Source organism: Natator depressus, chromosome 13, assembly GCF_965152275.1.
Source record: "Natator depressus isolate rNatDep1 chromosome 13, rNatDep2.hap1, whole genome shotgun sequence".
NCBI classification, from domain to species: Eukaryota; Metazoa; Chordata; order Testudines; family Cheloniidae; genus Natator; species Natator depressus.
In genome coordinates this window covers 14,742,501-14,769,013 of record NC_134246.1, presented here as the reverse complement: position 1 = coordinate 14,769,013, position 26,513 = coordinate 14,742,501, and the positions used below count along the sequence as shown (strand labels likewise).

The 26,513-nt window shown below is 39.4% G+C and overlaps 1 protein-coding gene across 2 annotated transcripts in view; it reads left to right on the top strand.

The window, feature by feature from the left end:
• Positions 1–9,190: 9,190 nt before the first annotated feature.
• Positions 9,191–26,513, top strand: part of TSHZ2 (teashirt zinc finger homeobox 2) — a 257,252-nt gene continuing 239,929 nt past the window's right edge. For both annotated transcript variants that reach the window (XM_074969951.1, XM_074969950.1), the window contains exon 1: positions 9,191–9,331. In XM_074969951.1, coding sequence (XP_074826052.1) covers positions 9,292–9,331 — 40 coding nt within the window. In that variant the 5' untranslated portion in view covers positions 9,191–9,291. The remainder of the gene's footprint in view (positions 9,332–26,513) is intronic.

Genomic DNA, 26,513 nt, shown 5'->3' with positions numbered 1-26,513 from the left:
TTGTGTTGACTGACACTACCTATAGACAGGCTTTTTAGTGGACTGTAAATTTGCTTATCCAAAGCTTACTATATGATGACCATAATCATGAATATATGTAGGGAGCAGCATTATACAGAACTCCTACCTGATGTGAGGACATAGATCACTGGAAGGAGGTTCTCATAAACAAAGAAATGGAAGCTATGACACCCTGGTCCTCCACTGCAGACTATTAGGAAATGACACATTTTATCTTTATTGTTCAATTCTGCCTCTCTTCTTTCTCCATCCTGTAGGGCTTGGTAGCCACCCGTAGTGCTTCAGAACAATGAGGATACAAGAACTGGTTCAGTCATTTTGGCTAACTTCTTTAGGAACTGGACATTACCGCAGCAGGTATAAATCAGTGTATACCTATCCGCAGCAGGTATAAATCAGTGTATCATCACTGAAGCCCATGGAGCTACAAAAATTTACACCAGCAGAGGATCTGACATTCATGATAGCTTGGAGTTAAAGGCCACTTGGACTACCCATGCACACCTAGGCCCAGATCCTCAAACATATTTAGGCTCCTAATTTCTACTGAAATCAGTGGATGTTGGAAGCCTACCTCTGAAGAACTGGGCATAAGGAACTACTTGCCAGGTGTCCATTTGGAATGGAGATTTGACCCTGGCTTTTCGGTGGGAGACAAAATGGATAGTGATTGGGTCAGAGAACTGGGAGTCAGGATTTGTATTCATGCTCTGCTGCTTGCTAATTGCCAGTCAGCAATCTTTTGGCAGTTCCGTTACCCACTGTACTTGAGTTTGCCCTTTTATAAAATTCCATTACAGCAGTATTGCAAGGTTTAATTTACCAGGATATGAGATATTTGGATGAAAACAAGAATTAATTCAGGGAAGTCCAGTGGCCTGCATTATACAGGAAGTCAGACTAGGTGATTACAATCGTCTCTTCTGGCCTCATAATCTGTGAACCTCTGGAAAGAGCTCTAGAAGTGCAGTTGTTTCTATTGAATTCAGTGGGATTTTCCAGGGCAGAATTTTGCCAAAGGTTTGTTCTGCCATAGAATGAAAACATTTCCTTCAAAGAAAGTAGACCTTCTCCACTCCACCTCTCCCCAAAATGTCCCTGAAGCTTCTTGCTAGAGAAGAATGACTCAAAAGAGATTATTGATGTTTCCTTATTTAAAATAGACTTTGTCTCTTGCTACAACAATAGATTTTCAAAAAAGTTACATTTCAATTAAAATCACAAAAAATGTTTTGTTCCTTTCGAGGGCATTAGTCTTTCAGTTAAGGTTTCTCTGTATTGTTTACTTACCTAATGTGCTTTGTATGTGTAAGTTGTATTTGTCCATATAACTTTTCTTGACATATATGTTAAAAAAAAATCCCTGGATGGCTCAGTGGGTGACATGGTGTGCCAAAATTAAGAATTTCAGATTATTAGAGTATTTAGCAGCTCACCTTTCTCACAGCTATTATCACAGGATATTAAATGCATTAGAGAGTAACAATATAATTTTAGCCAAAAACCACTCACATATAAATAATTCCAAGAGCCAGTATAATTCTTTACTCTAACTATAAATAATAGTAATAATAAATAATAATAGCAATAAAAGAAAGAAGAGGCTTACTCTGCACAAGAACAATTCATTTACGCTGTAATGGATAGTATATGTCCCAATACCATGGTGATTGGGTGCTTTATAATTAAATTACTCAGATAGCTAGGAGGATTTGCTTACTTCTCCACATCAGCACTGTTAGAGCTATTTTTATAAGTAATTTCTGCCCTGAAAATCTATACCTTAGCTCTGCATTATATTCAGGACTAGCAGCTGGGTGACATTTATTCCACCCTGTTCAAAGTCTCTTGCAGATGTTTATCTGGTTTCGTCAACTCCGTAATATATTTTCCTAATTTATTGGCTTTCTCTTTTTTGGATGGCCCTTTCAATCTTTGATCGAATGAGAGAAATACATTAGCAAAGAGTCCCTAGTAACACAATTACTGGTCCTTGTAAGTGGCCTCACATCTTCTGCTTCCACCTGGTTATTCAGTGCATCCACCACTCCACAGCTGTTTGGCCTCTGTAAGAGAGTAAGTGTTGTGCTCTCTGTGGGAAAACTGCTTCTTCTTTCCTCCTTTCTTGCCTTTCCTAGGAGATGCAACCTCACTCCTCTGGCTATGGACAAGCTCACAAGCAGGGCTGTGGACAGCTTATGGACGTAGGATTCTCTCACTAATATGACTTTTAGGAACAAAAGGCCAGACTCATCCCTGGTGTAGCTCTAGTCACATCGATGAAGTTGCACCAGAGAGCAGTCTGGCTCAAGGTACTCACAGCCTGTGGACCTCAGACTGGTTCAGGGGAACATGTGTCTCAGAGGCCTTGTGAGCATGGACAAATCACAGGTATGGAGCCTTCTGTAGATGGATCCTCAAGCACAAGGTTATCATCACCAGTAGCCTTTGTTTGCTTCAGGTTCTCACCAATCCTTCTGGCTGTGGTTGATTAGTTCCTTTATGCACTTTTTTGCACCTGCTGTAGGCATCACAGAGAGTTTCCAAATGGTGGGTTATGTACCATAGCTAAAGTAGGAACAACAGAGGAAGTTTAGGATGGAGTGAGAGATTCACTGGCACAGCCATCCTGGAATTCCTTTCTTCAGGAACTTTCATTTAGACCCTCTAAATATTGTGTGCTGTGATGCTTTCTGGTGTTATTGGTGAAGAAACATGTCATCATCATCAAACCACTTACTGGTGTAGGGGATTGGAGGGTGGGTTTTCAGCAACTCCTGTAATGTAAAACTGATATTGATATGGCTGTTATTAATATGTTAAACATAAAGGTGATCAAAAATATTCCATCAAAAAGTTGTTTTTAATGGAAAATGACTTTTTTCTTGAAACAGAAAATTATGCAAGACATACATTTTTTCAGTTAATTTTTTTGAGTTTTTGTCAAAACCTCCCCTAAAAATACAGTTTTCAGTTTTTTGATGAAAATGAAATAATTGTTTTCAGCAAAACATATTTAAGTGGGAGGGGAACCATTAGCCGACAGTTTTAATTAATCGTTATTATTTAGAAGATACCAACAATGTTCTTGGCATTTTGCTGACAAATAAGATGTCTTTACCCTAATGGACATGTAGAAAAGGGCTTGATCCAAAATCCACTGAATCAGAACATCAGGTGGTTTTAGGTCAGGCTCTACTTCAGACATAGAAAAAAGAGATCAGACCAATTAATACAGGATATATCAATATGATTGAGAGATGGTGTTAAAATGTGTCCGTGCTTATTTCAGAAGTTGTTTGCAGTGTTGTTGTAGCTGTGTTGCTCCCAGGACATTGGAGAGATAAGATGGGAGAGGCAATATCTTTTATTGGACCAGCTTCTGTCCAACAGAAGACAGACAAGCTTTCAAGCTCACGTAGACCCTGCAGAAGAACTCCTGTGTAAGCTTGAAAGCTTGTCTCTTTCACCAGCAGAAGTTGGGCCAGTAACAGATATTACCTTACCCACCTTGTCTCTCTATTTCTGACGTATGTTTTTAAAAGATATTTGTGCAATTTAAAACAAGAAAAATCTTACCCCTAAACTGAGTTCTTCCAAGTCAAGTTTCAGTTTGGAGCATATTTTTGGGGCTGAATTATAAATGCTGTAAAACGGCTGTGAGAGGAAAAAAAGTACAAGGTGAGCCCTTATGTATAGTCCTGAGTGATACTTTAGCTGATGATATTGTAATGAAAGATAAAAGGCTGAAGGAGGTAGCCCTCATTACTTGGACATGAAAAAGATTCCTTTTGCAGTTAAATTAAAGTTCAAACTGAAATGCCTTCTTTGCAACCAAAGGGCGAATCTTTGAGGTAAAGATTAGGTGGCAAAGGGCTTTGGAAATGCTGCGTGATGTTATTTTAGGCATAAATTATTAGCAGTATCAGGATTTCATCCCATAGAGTGAAATTTACCCGTCCCCACACAATGCTGGTGCAATTGAGCTTTGTGCAGGCGACTGCCTGGAAGGAAGGGAGTGGAATTTACCACAAAGGCTGCTCTTCCAGCCTAGGGTGGGAATAGAGGCAGCTCTCCATCTGCTTTCCTTATGTGTCTTTTGGATTATGGGATGCATGTAAGCAAAGATCTAGTGACATTTCTCTGAGTCCAACTGAAATGTTCCCCTCATTGTATGGTGTCCATGAAGTCAGTCACTCCACCTGTGGAGTCAGTCCTACGTGGGCCGTCAGGAACTGAGTGAGGGTCAGTCAGGATGAGTTATGTAAGTGTGTATCGAAGCCTTCCAGACTGGAAAAATGTATATGCAGTTACCACCATTGCACCCAGCACTGTGATAGGACCAGATTGTGATACCCTTACTCACAAAGAGTAAGGTGCTACTTATTAAGTAGTCCCACTGACATCAGTGTGACTACATATGATATAAACTACTATCTGAGGTGAGCAAGGGTGCCACAGTGTGGCTTTTAATTTGTATCTGAAATGACCATGGAGACCTGTAACTGGTCATTTCCATGCACAATTACCACCATTATGTACAAATGAGTTATGCAGTTGTGTGCATTCTTTTGAGAAATCAGGCCAAAATCTCAGTACAACAGAAGGACATCTTAGGAACATAGAATTTGCCATCCCAGATCAGACTACTCCTCTGTCAAATCCGTATCCAACAAAAGAAGGGGAAAACCTCCAATAATGCATCCAATAATGCATCCAATTGGTTGTATATCGCCATAAATAAGAAAAGAAAAATTCTTCCTGACCCCTTTAGGGATTCATGTTATGCCCTGAAGCATGAGATTTGATTATATTTCTTTGAGCATGCATAACTGCTACTGCCATAACTGGTCATAACATTTTGCCAGTACAGGAAAGAGAAATATTATTCTGTAGTGTAATAAAAATAGATAGAATTCAATAGTGCTTCAGAATCAATTACCACATTTCCAAGGTAAATATTAAACACCCATTAAAACTATTCCATCAGATAAGCCAAGATAGCATCCGGTGCTATCTATTCATTTTGTTCTCCTAACTTTCATTGCTAAGTGTGCAAAGATGCTTTCAGCAAATATTATGGTTTCTTTCTGTGCTGAGAGAGATGCTAAATTACCTTCTCCAACTTAGTTATAAACAACAGAAGGAGTGAGTCCACAGATGCTATGCAGTGTCAGGTCTATTCAAAATTATAAACGGATTCTGACTAGTGTATAAAAATGGACACCAGATTTTGCTTGCTTTTTTCCTCTTCTTCATAATCCCATCCCAGTTCCCCCTTGAAAGGCATTCTGTTCTGTCAGCCATAATGACATCTGCTGGTGGAGACAGGAAGCCATAAATCTGAAGGTTTCCTCTCAACCAAGCCTTGTTAATGCTCCCATTTATCACTGAGGATAAGGTGACATCTCACTAGTGCTGTGCTCAGAAGTCCATCTTCTCAATTTCCCTTTCCCTAGGGAGTAACCATTTAAAACAGTGACTTTCTCATCTTACATACTGTGACCTAAAAAGTCACTGCAGATGCAAATACCATACCCAGTTTGTAGCACTTGGATGTAAGCCATTGCCTGTGGAGAACAATAGCCTCTACTTGCTGATCCAAGACTACACCAAATCATTGCTCTAGTTAAACCTTGTGTTTGTGCCTTTTAAATTACCACATAAGCAGTGGACCCTGAGTGAGAGAGAAATTCAAAACAGAGTGGATTCTTCCCCCAAAAATTGCTTATCAACATGTAAACAAATGACAAAATAGGCAGTAAACAATGACTTGCTGTTTAAAAAGCTTCTAATACAATTTTCCTTTAAAGAGACACAGGAGAAGTAAGCAAAATATTCTGATCAAATACATAATGTCTTTCATCTCAGATGCATGGCCAGGAGAAGATGGGGCTAGAAAGGGGTGATAAGAACTCACAGATGTAGAACTGAGGCACAAAAGTTTAAGTGTTCAAGGGCACAAATTCAGCCAGTGTGAATGGTGAAAACAGAATCCTGGTTCCCTGAGTCATATTCCACTGCTTGAACCAGTAGAATAACTTTCAATGCCTCATCCTATGAGTAATATAATGTGAGACCCGTCTTCAAGGGATAATGATACTATAGTTGCATGTTGGATTCTCCAGCATCTTACATCCTGCATTTACACCGGTGCAAAGTGAATGCAAACTTGACCAAGCCATTCACACATATGGCAGCATAGTACACTGGCTGAGCACAGATGTAAGTGGCTAGGCAAGATGTAAGGCTGCCTGGAGAATCAGGCCCATTATCTTAGAGTTAAGTAATATTTTGACTGACTGGCCATGGGGCATGAGTGCTGCTTTCCTAGCATTTCAGTTATGAAAGAGTTGCGCTATAGGAAAGCAGAAAAATTAGCACATTACAATAGCTCTTCATTTTTTTCATTGTTTAAACTATGCATTTATTTGTGACATAAATATTTTAAACTGCTGATAAAAAGATTTCCAGAGCATTAAGGGGGGTGGTGGCAAATAAAATTAAGGGGACATTTTCATAGACATAAAATCATATTTGGGCACTAAATACAAAGGTCGTTTCGGTGCTTTCCTTTAGGAAACTCATTACCTTCCTGAACAGCAGGGCTGGCATTTCCAGTGTCCGCTGAATATTAGCTATAATTGAGCAACCAATGGTAGTGCAGCTAAAGGATCCTAAAGTAAGAGATTAGATTCTGTGGGATATTAATGATTCACGTTGGAGCATATAGAAATCCAGGAGAAAATACAAACAAACAAAACCCCTATTATTGATATGCCCCATAATAAAATATAGGTATTAAACCACAGTGAAATCCACTTATAAGAATTACTGTTAAAAGAATAAGAATTGATTCTCTGTGTCCCAAACCATTTTTAAAGACTGCATCGTGTTAACAGCGGCTATTATGGAAGAGATACTATGAAATGAATAAACCAGTCATGCTTTCGTGTATCAGATTCATTGTTTGAAATTCTTCAGTGCCCTTCACTCCCCACCCTCACCGTGGTTTGGAAGTTGTCTAAAAAGAGCAGGCAGTGATTTACACACAGATTGTGAGGATGTTGGGTGGGGACAGATTACAGGATCCACAAACCCAAAATAAAGAGAGTGAATTAGAATAGTGCTGGGCCATCCAGTACTACAGAAAAATAGGAACTCTGTTTTTAGGATCACTGCTTTTCTTGGTACATACTCATTATTTTTATTAGAAATGGACTCAAAACAAAACCCTGGATCACTCCTGAACTTTTGGAAAGTTTATATCTGAATCTGAACAATGAGTCCTGGGCCTGTCTCTAATTATTATTGTTATTACTGAGCTTGTTAGCTTTAAAAGAGTAATTGGAAACTAATGTAAGAATATAACACTTATTAAAAGCCTTAATTCTTCACTGCCTTGCACCTTGTGTAGGCATTTACACCCATTCTTGTGTTCTGGGAGCACACCCACCTAATATTCTGACTTGGTACACCCCCACTACCACACTGATCTCAGTGGAGTTCTACACACACTTCACACTAGTGTAAACCAGTTTTTTTTACCTTTCTCGACTCCCTTTCAGGATTCTGATTTGTCTTGCGTACCCCAAGTTTCACCTCACTTAAAAACTAGTTGATTACAAAATCAGACATAAAAATTTAAAAGTGTCACAGCACATTATTACTGGAATTGCTTACTTTCTCATTTTATCTGTATGAAATTTTAGTTTGTGCTGACTTCACTAGTGTTTTTTATGTAGCCTGTTGTAAAACTAGGCAAATATCTAGATGAGTTTGATGTATCCCCAGAAGACCTGTGTGTACCCCAGGGGTACATGTACCCCTGGTTGAGAACAACTGGTGTAAACGACTACATAAAGGTGCAGGATGCTGGAAAATGCTGTATAATATTTTAATACTTATATCATCTTCCCACTGTAGCTAAACATCCCCTCTTCTAAAGGTCCCAGGCTGGTTCTTCTTCTAATGCCAGGAGCTCCCAATTAATATAATTGCCAATTTACCAATGTGTGACACAGTTTTCTTTTTACACAGCTTCCTTCACACAAAAGACTTTCCAGAGGGAGAGGGTGTGCTGGGGGCAGAGAAAAGGAACAAAGCTTCACATAGTTTGTTACAGCTGTAGCCTGCACCTACCACTTTAGCAAGTCAGTCGTCAGTGGGAACTTGTCAGCAACCTAGTTTCAAAAGTGGGAATAAAGAGAGAAGTTTGTCATGTATCCTCCTTCCTAAACGGGGCGGGCTGTTGGGGAAGAAAATCTAAAGAGGAAATTACAGGACTTCCAAATTCAGCGAGAGGTTTAATATAAGACTATAATACAGAAAAGCAGGGAGCCTCTGAAAGTGCCCTGATCAGAAACGAGCCGGGGTCAGAAACTTCACTGATCAGAAACTTACTTGGGCATGAACAAGGGTGGAGAACTTTAGGGGAGGTGGGTACAGGTAGGCTGGCACGCAGACTCCAGGGGCTGGGTTTGTCGGTGTCTCTGTGCATACGTTTGTGGTTTTTTTTTTTTTTTTTTTTTTTTTTTGCTTGGGATCAGCAAGCCCTGTCTCTTTAATAAACTGACTGCCTTCTGTCTGCCTGGAGTAAATTTCATCCTGTCATCAGGTCGCGGAGGAGGAGTTTGTTAATGTTCAGTTTGCTCAGTGGATCGATGTTTGCTGGCATCGCCTCGCCCTGCCTGTGTATGTGTATGTGTGTGTGTGTGTGTGTGTGTATGTATGTGTGTGTGTGAATACCAGATTTCCTTCCATCCAAAGCCTCTCTGTCCTCTTCCATATCACTCACAGCCTGGCATCTGACAGCAACAAACCTGCAGCTTTCTGCACACACACACACACACACACAAATCCGCCATACAGATCTACCAGGAGGAGGAGGAGGAAAGGGAGGAAGCAGCAAGCCCCACAATCTTTCCAGAGCTGCCTTTTAAATATATACATGTCTATTTTGTTATTTATTTATTACTATTTTCTGGCACTGTGGGTTCCTTTCATTTGCTCCTGATCTTGGATGTTTGACTCAAAGCAAAGCAAGTGTTGCAACAGTTAAATAATAATAACCTAGATCTCTGTAAAATAAAATAAAAACCAAACGGGTTCCTATCAGTTAAGTGCAAAGGGAGGGGGGGAGGCTTGGCTGGAGGGGGTGTTGGGGGAACCAGCTGAGAGAGAGCCAGAGAAAGCCAGAGAAACAAGACACACGAGCTTCCCAGGGTTCTTGGATCTGGGGACAGAAGTGAGATTGGAGAAAGTAGAGCGATGCCAAGGAGGAAACAGCAGGCACCCAAGCGGGCTGCAGGTAAGGAGAAGCCATCCACTTACACAGCCTCTGTGTCTCTTCACTTTGAATCCTAACCTCCTCTTTTTTATTATTATTATTTATTATTATTAATTATTTTATTTAGGGTCACCCCTGATTTTCTGAGCTGAATCTCCTACCCCCCCCCCTCGTAACTCTAACGATATTGAATCAGCTTCTTTCCTTATTGCCAGGAAGATCTTTACTCTGAAATTGACGATCCGTGTGAGGTTCCCCTCCACCCGCCTGTGTCTATTGAACCCTATTCTTTTTTTCTCTTCTCCTCTCCAACTCGTGTTCTTTAGCTGTAATCCTTTCCTTGTTAAACTTCCCCCACCCCAACTTTCTTCCACTCGATTTCCCTTCTCCCTCCTCCCCACTCTCCCCCCTCCTTTGATGATTCTTGCATTGCTTCTTTATTCGCCCCCCCCCCCCGCCTTTTTTTTGGATGGTAGTTTTGTTTTTAAATGCACGTTCCATAACGTGGTTCGGTATTTTAAAAATATTGTCTTTAGCCCTGTTTCTGGTGCAATTCTGGACTTGTGTGTGTGTGTGTGTGTGTGCGCGCGCGCGCCTGAAATAGTACAGGGACTGTCTCTGTTGATGAACCCGGTGGTGAAGTTCAGCCTTTGATCATCGGTGGTGAAAACTGCAACAGGAAATAAAATTAAACATTCTGACTGTTAGAAGACAATCCACATTTTCAAATCAAATTCCTCTTTTGTGTTGCATCCGAGGTTACACATTAGCAAATGCCAAGTGGGGTTTGCAAATGTTTTGTAAAGAGGAAAATAGTTTGCAACTTTGGAATTGTTTTGGTTTTATTTGTGAAGAGATTTTTTTTTGGTTATTTTCTTTTAATTTTTCAAGCCAGGAAAAAGAAACAGACCAATGGGCCTGTACAGTAAATCGCTTCAAAGAGTTTTCTTTTAGGCTGCTTAATTGCTTTATATTTTTTAAATTGTGTCTGGGGCTTTGTTTCTGGGAAGTGCAATATGGAAGTTCATTTTTCTTCTGCCAGACCCACCCACTGAAAAATCAGCTTTCCAGTTGATTGCCAGCTTTGATTTGACATTTGATTGATCACCTGTCATCTTGCTGCCTTTGATCTATTCATTCTTGATACATATCAATAAATCACTCACCATGGTAACCCAAGTGCCAGTGACGTAAGTCTTGCCCTCTAGATTCTCTTAGCCAGAAATGCACAATTATTATCTTGTTTCATTTTTAATGTGTGTGTGTGTCTGTGCTGTCTTTACTTGGATTAGTGCTTTAAAGAAAAGCTAAGTTTTGTTTTGTTTATGAGTTAGGGATCGTCAGCTAATTCTCCCCTCCATACACCCACGCTTTGAATACCCCTAGACTTAGTATATTATATCTAAAGACAAAATGTATGGGCAAGTTCTGTGACACATTTGAATAAACTTTGAAAAGTAGCATTTGGGGCTTATTCAAAGGTAAATATTAATTTTGGAGACCTGGGACATAGGAAACTTGTATAAACTTATCACAGATCTTACCTTCTGCTTTATTTACATCAATTTAGGACACTGGTATGTAGGTAAAGTCTTCAGGGGCATACCCATGCACCTAAGCAGAAGGTCAGTATATTTACTAACAAGGAGAGATCCCCTTTAACTACAAAAAGGTAGTTAATACAGGAACATATCTATTAAAAAGAGCTTTGTGCCCATTCATTATTATTGTTTTTATTCACAAAGAGTCTAGCACTGGATGAGGCATTAACATTTTTAACTTGTAGGATAGCTTCCTTCCATCAAACCCCCCCCCCCCACCACCACCACCACCACCACACACATCCGTTGATGATCTCAATGTGAGAATTGTTTCCTTTTTCTTTTGTTAGTGTTGTGAGTCTTCATTTCATTTTGTGTTCAAAGTAGAATTTCAGGTCAGAGTATGTGTACATTACAAACATGTTGGGGGAGAGGTAGCTTTGTTGGTTTATGGAAACAGACGCTTTAGAATAAGTAAATCATTATAGATAATGTCCATGTTGTCATCTACCAAGATTTCCCTGGTGGAGACCCAGCAAAATATGCTGTTACCCTGAAAATAACTTCATTACATTATTATTATTTTGTTTAGTATTATTCTTGTAAAGGCTCTTAATACATAGGCAGTAATTTTAATTACCATAATAACTAGGGCATGTCTCATTCAGTAATCTTATTGGGAAAAGCGCACTGGTTCTCAGAGTTGCACTTCTTTGATTATATTTGTCCTCAGATCAATGTTGTTTCAGATGTGCAAAATACTGGACATTTAACTATAATCCAGTTGCACCCAACATGACAGGTTTTTATACTTACAATAGTTCTCCTGCTTTGAACGTGTGTGTGTGTGTGTGTGTGTGTGTGTGTGTGATTTCAAAGAGCACACTTGCCTGTTCTATATAGTTCTCAAAACTAACTTTCATTTTCATGAATAGTATCGAGGTTTTGTTTCGTGTGGTAAAACAAACAAAGTGACACTAGACAGGATGTGCAACAGAAAATGAATAGCTCATCAAGGCAGATGCCAATGCTCCTTTTTTAGGATTTAATACAATGTATATTTTTTAATTTTCACATTTTATTTTTTATACCTTCCACAAGTTCGAGGGCATTGACTGCACTTATTTTGTCTTGGTGGTGGTAGAGATGTTGAAGAAAAGTTTGCCACTTCTAGCTTCTTTAGGTAGTTAACCTCCCAGGGAAGAAAAATGATAAGCCTTATGATTCTGGACATGTCTGCTTTTGTCATTGCTTAAAATTAAATACTATGCACAACTGTAAATAATTACTACCATGCACTGACTTTGAAAGCAGGTTTCTAGTTTGATTAATGAATAATGTAAAGGTTAGAGAGAACAAGCAAGTGAATCAGAAGTGAAGTCCTGCTGCTAGATGAAAATCTATCTAGAGAAATATACATGGCAATTTTGTCCTTTTCTATTATTAATTTTGAGCCCTGTGTTCCTAAGAAATATATTACAGTGTTGTAATGAAACAAGTTCTTGTAATTAGATAAATGGGATACTATTTATGTTTGATTATTAGGCCTTTTTTATCTCAATTTATGGTTTTAAAAATACTTTATTTCACGTCAACAAAGGAACTATGATCTTTCTATAGCTGACTCTTTTTTCAAAAGCATCATTCTTCTTCACTATGATTTGGATCATTTTTAAAGCAGATGTTTACATTTCTTTAAACCAGTACCCAATACTATGTCATATTTTTATTTACAATTATATGTTATGTTTGTATTGTACTTTTTATCCCAGTAGATCCCAAAAGGCTTTCCAGATAATGGGCCCAATTCTCCTTTCACACCAGTGTAAATCATGAGTAACTCTACTGACGTGAATGGAGTTGCACTGGTGTAGAACTCTCATGAGTAAGAGAAGCATCAGGCCTTGAATGTACTTCACCCATCACTGAAATGCGGCCACCTCTGGGGCAGAACCTGGGTAGTGATTCCGCACCAATGAGAGTAGACAACAGAGGGGTAAAAGGGTGGGAGCAAACTAGAACTGCCATTTTGATGCTGTTTTTATTCCTATGGATATGAAATAGCTTTCAAACACAATTTCCCTGGATTATACTCTTCTTTCCCCCTGCAGCTTCTTTAAATGTACATATTTTATTTTGTGATCATGAATTTCTAGTTCACTGCTTAATGCTAGTGAAGAAGAATTTGGACTTACCATCTTTTTGTGCTGCAATTTTGTCATTCTTTTTTTCATTCTCTTTCTGTTGGCTCTGATAGGCTATCTGAGAACCCAAGCTCCTGAAAAGTACAGCAGAAACAGTTCCTAGCCACATTTATTTTGTTGATCAAAGCTGGAGATGAATAATGCAGATTTTGTTTTCGTGAAAGTCCTTGTGTGGCAATAAACATAAGACTGTTAGCAATCATTACTTAAAAGTTGCAATTTGCACCTTAATAGAACAGGTTATTTAAATAGAAATGTATTCAGCAGGGGAAACCCTGCACTCTTCAGTGGGTTAAACTAGATAACATTTTAGATCTGATTCTCAAGCAATATGTACATGTAACCCAGCAGGGTGGTTTTATTTTTAATGTTACATTTATCCTTTATTAAGCAGCTAATAGAAGCAGGTTCCAAGCAAATGGGACTGAATGGAACTGTGGGAATGGCACAGTCGCTTTGTTTTAACATCCTCCAGAAAAGCAAGTGCACATCAAAACCATCTAAATATCTCATGCCTCGGAACCCTTCAGTTACTCTGCACATCATGACACTAACAGATGACAAAAAAGCAAAGGTGTTCACAAACAAGAGGAGGCTTCACCATTCTGATTAATTAAATGATTTCCAGAATAGGTACTTCCTCAGCTACCCATCCACCAAATTAGCCGCCGTCTGAACTCTGTTTTGGAATTGAGTTGCTAAGTGATTCCTACTCCCACACTCCACGTTAAAACCCAGGACTGAAAGTGACAGGAGTCGGTGAGTGAAGTTCTTTGGCCTGCAATGTGCTAGATGATCATGATGGTCCCTTCTGGTCTTAAAGTCCATGAGTCTGTGAGTTTGACTCAAAAGTTCATTTGTTTCAGTTGTTCATTGATTTCATTTTTAGTCTGCCATATCAGGACACAATTCATTGGCCCCCAGAGAAAGATTAGAACTGACAAGGAGTTCAGACACTGCCATTGTAATCTAAAAGACAATTGCATCAGTAAATGGGATCTATGCTTCTAAAATACTTTAAAAAATTGTTTATCTGAAGCAAAATTATTTTGCCTAACTGGTTCTACTCCTCCATGCCCTGTAATCTCAAGGCCGTATAATTAAAACCAGCAGGAGTTTGTTACTTCCTCCCATTGCTTTTCCCTTCTGACTCAGTTTCCCATTAGCAGCACCAATCTCAAATAACCGCTCCCATAGACCAAGGCCCTGGGGTGCAGCTCACCACCATAGAGTTGCTGTGATTCTTTTCCCCTTGCTTTACTTCACATCCAAAGAGCATAACACTCCAAAGAGCAAGTCCAGACCCCCCCCCGCACCCCGCCCTGCACACCCTACCCCTCAGTTCTGCAGCTCCCAACTTAGCAGCAGCAGCAAAGGGAATGGAACCATGCTCTATCAATTACAGTTGGAACCAAATGCTAAACACCTATTGTGTTAAGCTATTGTACAGATTTTAAAAGCTCAAAAGTAAAAAAAAATCATGTCGGCTAGTTGGGAGCAGGGAGGAGTGGCAGAATGAGGCCTGATTGTTCTAATGGATGATGTATTATTAGTGGATCCAAAGTAAAATGATGCAAATAAATACTCTCTAGTTAATATCTATCAGATTATACTGCAGATTTTGAGACATATGAGTGCCATGTTCAGACAAACTCCTTTAGAAAAAGGATCCCACCAGCCTTTTTTATTAAAATAGCCCTTTGTTTTCCCCTTGCTCATTCCAAAATTAAAGATGTTTGTAAAGTTTTACCTCCAGAGTGTGCTCACGCAAGCAGAGAGACATTTTCATCTGTCTCAGAATCAGATATTGGAGTCAATTGGAAACACATTACTCTCACAGTTGAAGCCTTACATTTCATTCGTGCAACAGCAGTGATTTTTCATTACCTATTTAATTACAATAATTTGCATGACTGTGGGTCCAGTCCTGCAGTACTCACTAGTGACTTTGCTTCACTGGGAGTTCTGCCTGTATATAGACTGTAAAATTGGGCTGTTTAGCTGCAAAATAAAACAACTCAGTTAATAAAGGGGGAGTTGGTGTCCAAATTATGGGCCATATTCTGCCAATAGCCTTTTAAGTAGAATTTGCCTTTGGAATCTAGGGGAAATTCAGATTATGCATTTATGTACTGATAGTTCTACAATCTTGTTTTCTAAAGTTGGTATAATCGTTGCATTTTATTTATGTTGCTACCTTCATTCTTTAAACATTTTTTGATTGTTCTGCATTCATTACTGAATATTATTTTTCTCGTACCAGGAGCTGATTGGGCCTTTAAACAGCCTTTTATAATGTTGCAATCTACTGTCTCAATTCCAGCAGAAGCTCTCAAAGAAATAGTATGTAAAATGTTTTGCAAATCAGGGCCCTAAAAGTTCCATTTAAGTTTAGACATTAACATCAGTTCTTTCTCATTAAGGTGACCCTGACTTGAGGCTATTGGATCTTGGCTCCTTGTCATTTCTGACCACATTATAATAACGTCTTTTGCAACTCAGAAATACCTTGGTTTCCAAGAACAGACAGGGAGCAGTGTATTTTCAAGATTTCAAGGGGAAATGCACCATAGAAGCACGCTGTTTCCCATTAGATTTACACACCCCATTTTTAACTATTGCTGATTTTTTTTTTAATTCGTTGCCTTGCAAGGTTTTTCAGGAGGAAAGAAAAGAAGTTGGAAAACTGGTCTTAGAATCTTAGTGCTGCCTTAAATGTTTAGTTTAGACAAATGAAGAGATTCTTTGTTTCGCAAGAAGAAATTATTCTTCTTCCCTCCACTTCTCTCCCCCCAGCCCCAACTCAAGAACTAGGAAAAAAATAAGTCACAACAATAGCTACAAAATGACAGGAACAGACTCTAGGTTGTTTTTAATGTGAGGTATGCAATGATCATAGTTACTGGTAAAATTCCACAGCAAAATGGAACCATGCTATGTTTATAGGAAATAGATCCTTTTGGAAGACATACATATGCATACGTGTACGACAGGCAGACACACACACACACACACACACACACACAAAAAAGAGAGACAGGCATTTAGCTGAAAGGTGGATGCAAAATTCTTACCGATGTGAGCATGTAATTGCAAGAGTCGTGGCATTTTTAAACCATTCAAGCCAATTTAATTTAATCATGGTGGTAAACTTCTACAGTATAGTAGTCTCATAATATATGGTATTTTCTTTAATTCTCAGCTTCTGGATTCAGGTGATTACATGAGCATCTCAGCTTTTATTTAAAAAGAAAAAATAAGTTTTTAGCTTTAATGGTTGGGGAGATAAGCTTGAAAACACAAAATCAAAAGGCTCCAATACCAAAAGGAAAAAAGAAACCACTCAAATTTATTATTTTTAAAATCTCGTGCTTTTTAAACCAGTCTCATGTATTTTGAAGGCCTGATTTATGATTTTTGAACACTTTCTGTTGGCAATATTGTTTCTAACTGACTCCTACTTTGAACTGTCTCTGTATGCCTATAGGAATAGAGATGGAATAGAGTTACTTTGCTAGAGCTAGGCCATGTCTACACAGCAAATTAGTGTTCGGGAAACTGTTGCACTGTAGATTCATATCCTGGCTTGCTGCGTGCCAGCTCACCATGTAGACAGGTGAATTTAGTTACTCTGGATTTACACTGATGTAACCAAAAGCAGACTTTAGCTCTAGTCGGAAGGATCAGACCATCTGTTCTTGAGCCATGGCTTTCCTTGTAGTTTTATGGAGATTGCTGCTAGTGGCAATTACATACAAAAAGTTAATAGCCAATAGCTGTTCTTTCTAGGCATAAGGACACAATAGAGCTCAACTTTACTTCAAATAAAAATCTTAGGTAAAATTTGCAACATTCATGCTGTATTTTTATTGTATTAATGTAAATGAGATGCTGTCTTCTTTCTTTCATCTCTGTTCATTGTATCTATTATATCTCTATCTCATTCTTTTCTCTATATTTCCCCCTCGTTCGGCGTGAACTGTTATCATCTAATGACACTGTATCTTATTAAAGTTACTCATGATGCAAAAGGGACTAGGGTGAGCGAAGCTTTGAGAAAAAGCAAAGCTGCTGAACATATAGAGAAAAAACAAAACAAAAAACCTATCTCAAATAACTCTTGAAATTAGATCAAATTAGAACAAAAAAACTGTACAGGTAGAAGCACGGTACTGGAAAGAACAGATAAATTTTTAATATACATCCCCACTTGGCAAATATGAGGAGCAATAAGGTTTTAAGGAGCTTTCTGGCTCCTCCTGCATCTCTCTCAAAAGACTCATTTAATTGGAAAGCCTGTTGTGCTTGTTTTTATGTATGTAAAAAGAGAAAAGGCCCGATTTCCCACTAGGCCTTGTATTCCAGTCTAGTATAATCGGAGGAGGTTTTGGTTGTTTTTTTAAACCTTTCTGTTCTCTGTTAATATAAAATTAAAACCCACAGATTTTAACTCGTAGAAAATCTCAGACAATATTGCTTTAATAAATTTTAAAAATGCTGTTTAATATTCCCAAAGCCTCTTTCTGACAATACTGTTTGGTTTGTTCATGTGGGATCGGTGCACAGTTTCTGTTGAAAAAGAAGCAGTATGCAATGCTTGTTTTTAATGAAAATAATTATACTCATTGGAATCCACTGATAACAAACTGGGGCCTTAGTGAGACTGCATTTACAGTGGACTGGAATGAAAGTCTGGGCTTGTTTCAGTGCATCAGAATGTGCAGGCTGCAATCCCATTTATATCACTGCCCCTCTGCTTAGAGTGAAGTTGTTCTGTTGGGGGAAAGAAAATACTTTACTCTGAGTGGGTTGCATGGGATGTAAATAATTCACTGTAAACTATATTAGGCTTGTTTTAAATCGCCATCACAATTAATCAGAGCTGCAAGTCTATATGTGGATCATCTCCTCTATACCCTACAGGGTGAGTAAGCTGCAGAGGGAAAAGGGCTGAATCTTCACATGATTTAGAATTTAGTATCAAAGGAAAAAAAACCCTGTACAGACGCCTTTTGGGGAAATGCTCCTTGTGTTGATTTCATTTAGCTAAAATGTTGGCCTGCAAAAACATAATTTTTTTCATCTGTGTCAAAACATTCATAACTGCAGTACAAGTAGCATTAAATTCACATGTGAAAAGAAGAGGAAATTAAGCAATTATATTGATCTGTAGTAGCATTCGTGCTTTTGATTTAGCGGCACAGCTCCCACTGATATGCGTGGGAATTGCAAGCTTCAGTAGGAAGAAGGAGTGGAGCACTTTTTGCACTTAGACTGTTCATGTCTTTGCGTTTCAAAATATGTTACCAATGTCATTTACTGCTCAGAACAAACTAAATGGGGTAGATCGGTCTTATTCCCATTTTATAGATGGGCAAATTTAAGCTGCTTTGCTCAAGGTCACATTGCAAGGCAGCAGCAGAGATGGAATAGATATCAGGAACCTTGGTTCTTAATTGCCAGCTCTATATTATCATCCATAACAAGCTCCCACCAGAGAAAGAAAAGGTGGAGGCGATGGGCCAGATCCTGGCCCTTAGTTCCATCCCTTTGTACCACTTTGGTGCAAAGAGGATGGGGAGCTATCCTGGCTGGGTGTCTGGGGATTCCTCCAATGAAGGGGAATTTCCGGGAAGCATAAAGCCAGTTTAGCCAGCTCTTTGCCACTCACTCCCCACAACCTCCAGTCATAGGGGGCATTCCTGGGTGAGTCTGGCGCATAGCTGAGCGAGGGAGGGAACATGGCCAGAGCAGGATATCTTCTGTCACTCTCTAGCCAGTGAGAGAGCTCCTCAGAGACTGTTCTAGGCAGCATAATTTAAAGTAGCCTGTAGGCTTCTCTAAATTACTCTCAAACCCATTTTTATCCCAAATAAATCCCAGGATCAGAGAAGTTGCAAGGTGGCATAGTTACCTTCCCCCTTTGTCCTGTGCTAAGTGCAGCTTGTTCAGACTAGGGATCTGAAAATACATGATACCCAGGTGTCCTGAGAGAGAGAGTAACACCCAGTATAAGCTGTAACAGAATATGCACATTACCCTTCAAAAACTGGCCTGGAGGTTGTTTGAAATTCATTGCAGTAAACACTGAGCCTAGGATTTCCAAAAATGGGTTCCTAAAGTTAGGCTTCTGAATCCTTATTTAGGCATCTAAATAAGAGGCCTGATTTTCAAAAGCAGTGAGAACACAGCAGTTCCCATTGGTGTCAGTAGGAGTTGCAAACATAAGTCAAGGGCAGTGTTATTTCTCTAGATTGAAAATATATGTATTGGCTGTGGGAGAAATATGGAGGCAGGTAATAGCTTATGGGTGCATTAAGGGTTGTTGGCCTTTATTTTCCCATTATCGTGCCTCTCAGGAATGGTAGTTACAGGGATTATATTGACAAGATCTCAGAGTAAATCTTAGGAAATATACAGCCAATAAACCATACCTGAGAGATCCCTGCTATCCTGTCTACTCTCACAGCACCTGAGATCAGCTGGGCTGTTTATTCCATCTGAGATCACCAGGCAGGGCCTTCTTCACTGAGGCTCCAGGGATTTGGAATGCTCTTCTCTTTATCAGCGTTCTCCAGGGGGATCTTTTCAAGTGAAGTTAAATGTTTGTCTTTGTTGCTGAGTGATAGGTTGTTAGACTGTCTATGCCAGTTTGAGCATCGTTTTGGCTAACTGGATCTTGTCTCTGATTATTGATATTCATATATTTAAAGTGCTTCAACCTCCTTGCGTTTGAGCCCCTTATTAGTAATTTATGATTATTTATTGTTATTATAATTGTTAGCTACTGATGCCCATTCTCCTTTACGCTGAAGGGAGTGGTTCCTGGTGCCCCACCCACAAGCAATAGCCGTATAGCTTTCCTCAGCAAACATCAGTGCTCATGCATTTCTTGGCATGTCAGGGAATGTCAGACACTGTCATTCTGTTCCTTACAGATCATTTGCAGAATGCCTCCCTTTGCTCATGAAAATCTGGAACAAATGTAATCAAGATACATTATCGTTACAGTACAACAAATACAAGCTGAACTGTGCAGATTTCCCCTTAAAGCACCTCTTAATATGTATTGTCAAAATGTCTAAAGATGTCTCTTACTCATAAGCATTTAATTATTTGTGACACTTAAACAAATATTCAGAGCAGAGAAAAAAACACTGGTATTAAATATTTTCTCTTGTCAAAAAGTAACAAAACATCATCTAACACAGTGAACTCTTCCATTCACTATTTCCAATAAACTTACATTATAACTGGAGATAGGCTTGAACAGAAGGAGTTTTGAAATGCAGACCAGAAGGTAAATGCTAATTCTATCCTTAAAGACAATCTCAGTAGCGATCAGGAACCCCAAATCTCAACAACCCAAACTCTGGGATGGTTTGAAATCTGGAGTCAAACTCAGGTTCCAGTTCATCAAGATGCTTAAGTTTGTGCCTAGCTTTAAGCACATGTGGAGCCCTAATGGCTGAATCTGGGACTCAGATCTGAATTTTGTAGCTCAGGCCTATCTCTCATGCATGGCAAAAATACATCTTGAGAAATTTTAAATACACTCAAATATTATAGGTTAAAAAAGAACAATTTGTGGATGGACTTCCATATATTGTGGTATCTCTTGAAGGCCATTTAAGTAGAGAAAAGAGTATTGTGTGATTGACAGTTGTTTTACCTCTTTAGGCAGCCATTGAAATTGTAGAAGTAGGGCTGTGTGATGACATTACAAGGAAACAGGATGTACTGGGTACAGTTGCAAAACAGTAGAGGCCTGAGGGTCCTGTGAGTTGTCTGGATCTCAGGATTATTATTATAGGTGGAGCAGGAAGTGATGCGTATATTAGAGGCAGAGCCGGCAATGACTCCTGTAATTAAGGCTGCCTGATACTTTCCTTTGTAAGACCCTGTTTCAGTTGCTTACAATACTCCCAAATTTCAACTGTTTGGGCTGAAATTTCCCATGCCAGCTGTGTGCCTGGGCATGAATTGAAAGGGTCAACAAGCATGGCTCAGCCATGTCTGAAAATGAAGTTAGGGGAAAATATGTTGTTTTGCCAGTGTAAAGAAATACAGACAGTCATTTTGTTGAAAAATTTTAGCGCCTCCATGCTCTGCAGCAGAAACTTGAAATTTGGCAGGAGATTATGCTAGATTCAGGAAGGTACCTTTTGATGTCCCAGGACCATCCACCCAAATTTGGCCAAATTATAAGCCTCTAAAAATGGCCATTTGCACATGCTCAGTAGAGATTTGTTAGAAGCTGGCAACAAAATTCGCTGACTATTCCATCTTCACTGAGCATGCTCCATCCTTACAGAGTTCTTATGACAATCACACTGAGCATATTTCACCCACACAGAGCTCACTAAGCTCCAGCCAGGGCTGAGCAAGACCTATCCTGCAATTACTTCTCCCTGCTGATGGGGGCAGCTGAGGTGCTGGGCAGAGAGCAAGGACACTGTTCGTCTTGTGCTTCCAGTACTCACCCTGCTGGTGCCGAGGCAGCAAGGATAAGGAGGAAATAGCCTCACTGGAATGCAGAGGAGTAAACAATAGAAGGGGGAGATGGGAAGGCTCAGGTGGGGGAATAGGAAAAAGTGAAACAGGGATAGATTGGGGAGGCAGGAGCAGGGGATAACCTGTCAGAAAATATTTGCAAAACCCACTAACAAAGCATGTGCCACATCCCCCTCTAGTGTTTGGTTCACATAGAGGTTAACGGCCTACTACTTCTGTCAGTTACTCCATTAACTCAAATGGTAGAGATCTGTGCTGTGGATCTAAAGGTTCCTACCCTGCTGAAGACCTGTGCAGGGGTCAATATACTTCCACATGATGTTTTCTTCAGTTTGCTTTTTATGAAACCTAAAAGTATCCCTGCATCATCTAGTGCACTGGAGGGACAGTGCTCAGGGAATGAATCAGGGTTATATAGTGAAATAGAGTTGCCTGTAGCATCCCTGCTATATTTGTTACAGAAGTTGCAAGGAGTGTGGCGAATAAGGCAGGGAACTGCAGAAAGAGAAGGGATAGTTCAGATGGTGGAATGCCACCCTGGAGAATTGGATTCTATCCCTGCCTCTGCCATATATTCAAGTCACTTAAACTGAACTTTCCACAGGGGACCACCGTGTGTTCCTTATTTTCTAGGTACCCAACTTGAAACACGTAGGACCTGATATGCAGACATGCCAAGCACTCACAACTGCAACTGAAGTCAATGGGAGCTGTGCTATAAAATGCTAAGTGTGCTGAAAAATCAGGCCCTTTGCTTCTCAAGTTGGGCACCTAAAAGTAGTGGACCCTTTTGACAATTCTGGCTTTAATTTTCCTGTATCTCAGTTCCCAATCTGTAAAATGGTGATACTACCACCTCACTTCACAGGGGTGTTGTACAGAGTAAAGCACTAGTGACTGTGAAGCGGTCACATGCTACAATGTTGAGCACCATGAAAAAGACAATTAGGAAATTAATAATTCTGTATTCTGTGCAGAGTTTGAATGGTGTGCAGTAAGTAAGGCCTGGGGTGCATGTTGAATGATGAGGATTAAAATAAATATTGAATAGTTCAGACACTGTGTAGTTTTTTATTTTATGTTTTTATGCAAGATATAATATGGTTGAGCAGTATCAATGTCAGAAGCAGTGTTGTCTGGTCAACTGGCTGGTGGCAGCACAGTTGAGGAATTAGTTGGAATAGGGCCTGGAGGAGTGATTAACTAATATACTGTAGGTGGGTAGGAGCAAAGAGCAGGAAATACTGGCAGTTGAGAAGCTGTCGCACAGAAGAAAGAGGCTGAGCGAGAGAATACAAAGAATAATGCCAAGGGATCCAACCACTAGATAGCTGTTCAGATAAATGGGGCTGGTAGTCTGAGTTCTGTTTTCATGCCAGAGCTTGTAAACTGTTTAGGCCTGATCACTGCATCATTTGCATGTGTGAAACTACTATTTATTTCAGTAGGAGTTATGCTTCCACAACCAACAAGGTCCTTTGTTTTACTTGGGGGAGACAGGGAAGAGAGAGAGAGGAAGAAATGCTCTTTTTATTGCCTGATGGGAAACTTCTCTTGGAAAATCAATCCTCTCTATATGGAAGTCAATCGCAAAATCCCGTTGGCGTCAGGGAATGCAGAACTGAACACCTCTAGAATGTTCTTACAAATCTGTGAAGCCCCCAAACTTCTTTGGGTTAAATAAGTAAATCCCGAGAGTGTTATCTGCAGCTGAACTACATGCAAACACACACAACCCTTTTGCCGTTTCTGCAGGTTTATTAGAGATTTTATCACCTTGCGAATAGGGTTAAACAAAGGTAAATAATTTTGGGAAATATTTACTAGTGGGGGGAAAATACGATAATGATATCTACATCTGTGTTTCCACTTGTTTACACTAAGGACATTGTTACTTAATCTTTCACAATCATCTTTCAAACCCCGTCCTTTATTTTTTATAATCTCTGAAGTAAAAGTAAGTTCACATTTGATACACTTTGGCTGGTGATCTCAGGGTGTGTGTGTGTGGAGGGTGCAGTATGGGGAGTTGTTGCCATGGAAGTATATTAAAAGTTGCCTTTTTGTCTTTATCCTCCTTCATTATCACTGGGGGGTGGGGAGGGGAAATGCTGAGGTTCAGTGGAAATTTACTATTAAAAATGTGCAAAGAAGGTACATAGGACCGGAGGGGCGATTATGAGTTTCTCCAAGGAAATAAGTTTATTTTAGCCAGCATCCTCATTTGGGAATAGGCTTACTATTCCAATATATGACATCTATAATTTAACCTAATATATTTTTTTCAGTGATGTAATGGGGAGAGTGACCTGGACTTTGTTAATGTTCCCCTACTCACTACATTCCCAAAGGCAATGTAACATTCTAGACAGTGTTTTATATACCCTGATTAAAATGTAACCTATTCTTGCATTTCCTGTGCAGTGACCTGTTAGTACTCATAGACAGAACACTTAAAGAACAGTTACACAGAGATATTTCCAAATGTGTATAATATGCAGGAGTTTTTATAACATTCTTATTTCATTTGAAATTTGTAGCTACAACAGGAGCCATTCAGATTGTACATTGATTTAACTTTTTAATTCACTGTTTTGCTATGTCAAGTAAAATAAATGTTTGTTTTTAGCTCAATTTTTTGCATTGTTAAAACTCGTAACCACTTGCTTTAAGCCGGGGATTCTAAAGGGAGCTGAATGATCTGAATTATAAAGCTAGCGTTTTGTAGCTGCTCTCTCACAAGTCCCCGAAGAAGAAGAAGAAAAAAACAGTACAACTTTAGCAAAAAGGGCTTTTATATATCTATCAATTATGGAAACACCAACTGCTATGGATTACAAATGTGTTTGGTTGATTGTGATTGTGTATGGGAAAAACTCTCACTGAAGGCCAGATTCTGACCTCATTGTCTTCAGTGAGAACCAGAGTAACTCCACTGGCTTCAACAGAGTCATTCCTGCACTGTGCCAGTGTGGGTGAGATCAGAATCTGGCCCTAAGCTTGCAAACTCTCTTATGCTAAATCTTGCCCTGTATTTGCACACGTTGCTTGAAAAAAATGGTGTTGCAATTTGGACATGGAGCTAAATCTATGCTAAGGGCTGTGTGTGTGTGTGTGTGTGTGTGTGTGTGTATGTGTGTGAATATTTTTGTAACCCGGACCGGAAAAATTGTGGTGGGAATCAGTCTTGTTCGTTTGGTTTTTGATGTACATTTTTTTTTATATCCAACAAATATAGTTTGGCTTTATTCCCCTTTAAAAACAAAGAAAAAAAGAAACCACACAATAGCAGTTCTTTGACAGTCCTGCAAAGATCGAATAGTTAGATATCATGAAGAAAAATATGTTATCAAGACAGCAATGAGAGATGGACAGTACAGCATTTTGGTGAGGTTGAGCTCAAGAAAAATTAGTGTGTCAAAGTGTATACAGGTCACATCACTTCACTGATATCCTGCGGTAAAAAGGTAGCAACTTAAAGCTTTCAGTGGATCAGCTGCTTAGATATTGTTTCGTTTCTCTTATAGTATTATGTATCATTCTGGGACTACTTGGTTGAAACCTGGTTTTCTTTAACATCAAGAAACTGACATATCAAGGTGGATTGTATATTTTACAGTGGAAATGCAATTTTCTAAACTCATTTAATCCTGGGAATGCTGGTCTTTTCCAGGCTGTCAGACAAATGAGTATGTTGGAGGTCATTTAGATCTGTCTGTCTAGCTCATCTAGCTAATCTATCTCGTTTCTAATGTGCCCATCACCTTGGTGTCTAGATGTAAACTTCCTGTCCAAGTATCAGAGGGGTAGCTGTATTAGTCTGTATCCACAAAAACAATGAGGAGTCCAGTGGCACCTTAAAGACTAACAGATTTATTCCGGCATAAGCTTTCGTGGGCATGCATCTGAAGAAGTGGGTTTTTTACCCACAAAAGCTTATGCCTGAATAAATCTGTTAGTCTTTAAGGTGCCACTGGACTCCTCGTTGTTTTCCTTTCCAAGATTTATCTTTGTGTCTTAGCTGTGGTAAATTAATTGAGTTCTAAGCAGTTTCAAACTCTTCTCTGTAAAGCTGATATGTTTTTGTAGAAATAGTGATTCATTTCGTAACCTTGCTCAAAATTTCCCATCCCGGTACTACATGTTGTGTGCTGATTGGCTGTTGACTTCCTACCCCATAGGAAGCTATATTTTGGAGGTGTGGCATTAAAGGGGCATTTTTACATTCGTCTGGGGTTTGGTCCACAGGGTGAAATTCACCCATGTTCACTAATTCCCTCCTGCTTATTTATTTAGAAGCTGCCTTCACTTAGTAGCTGTCCTTGCTTAGTAGCTGCATCTTTTTTATGCTCCTTTGCCACGCAAAACACAGGGGAAAGTATTAAATGTAAGAGAAGTTGTGGCTTGCAAACTTATATTTTCATGTAGAAGCCCTGGGTTCTGTTCAATTGAATTGCTTTTCCCTGCAGCCCATTTTGGAAAAGTGCATGGTAAAGACACACAAGGTCAAAAAGTGGATGCCTGAGGTCTGTACCAGAAATTTTGCACACACAATTGGCTATCTGTATTTGTGCAAGTGGTTACACAATTTATGTATGCATATTGGGAGAATGCATGCACAAATGGCTAGTTGGCTTCTAAATAGCCACTGGCATGCACAATCACCCAGTTTGCATGGATAATCATGGTAATTTGGACACGCATAACCTGTAGGCATGTAGTTGCATCTGCATTTTTGTAAACAGACTTTCCGTTTTGAAAATTTGATCCAGATAGTACCCAATCTGTACTATTAGGGACAGTTATCTGTAGACAGTAACTTCTCTCATCTAAAAGTCTGCTCACTGGTTGAAACAGGTCATTGGGAATGCTGCAAATATAGCTTTCTCAACTGTAATTGAATTTGGTCTCAACTGTATGGTTGCATCCAGCCCCCTTTCTACT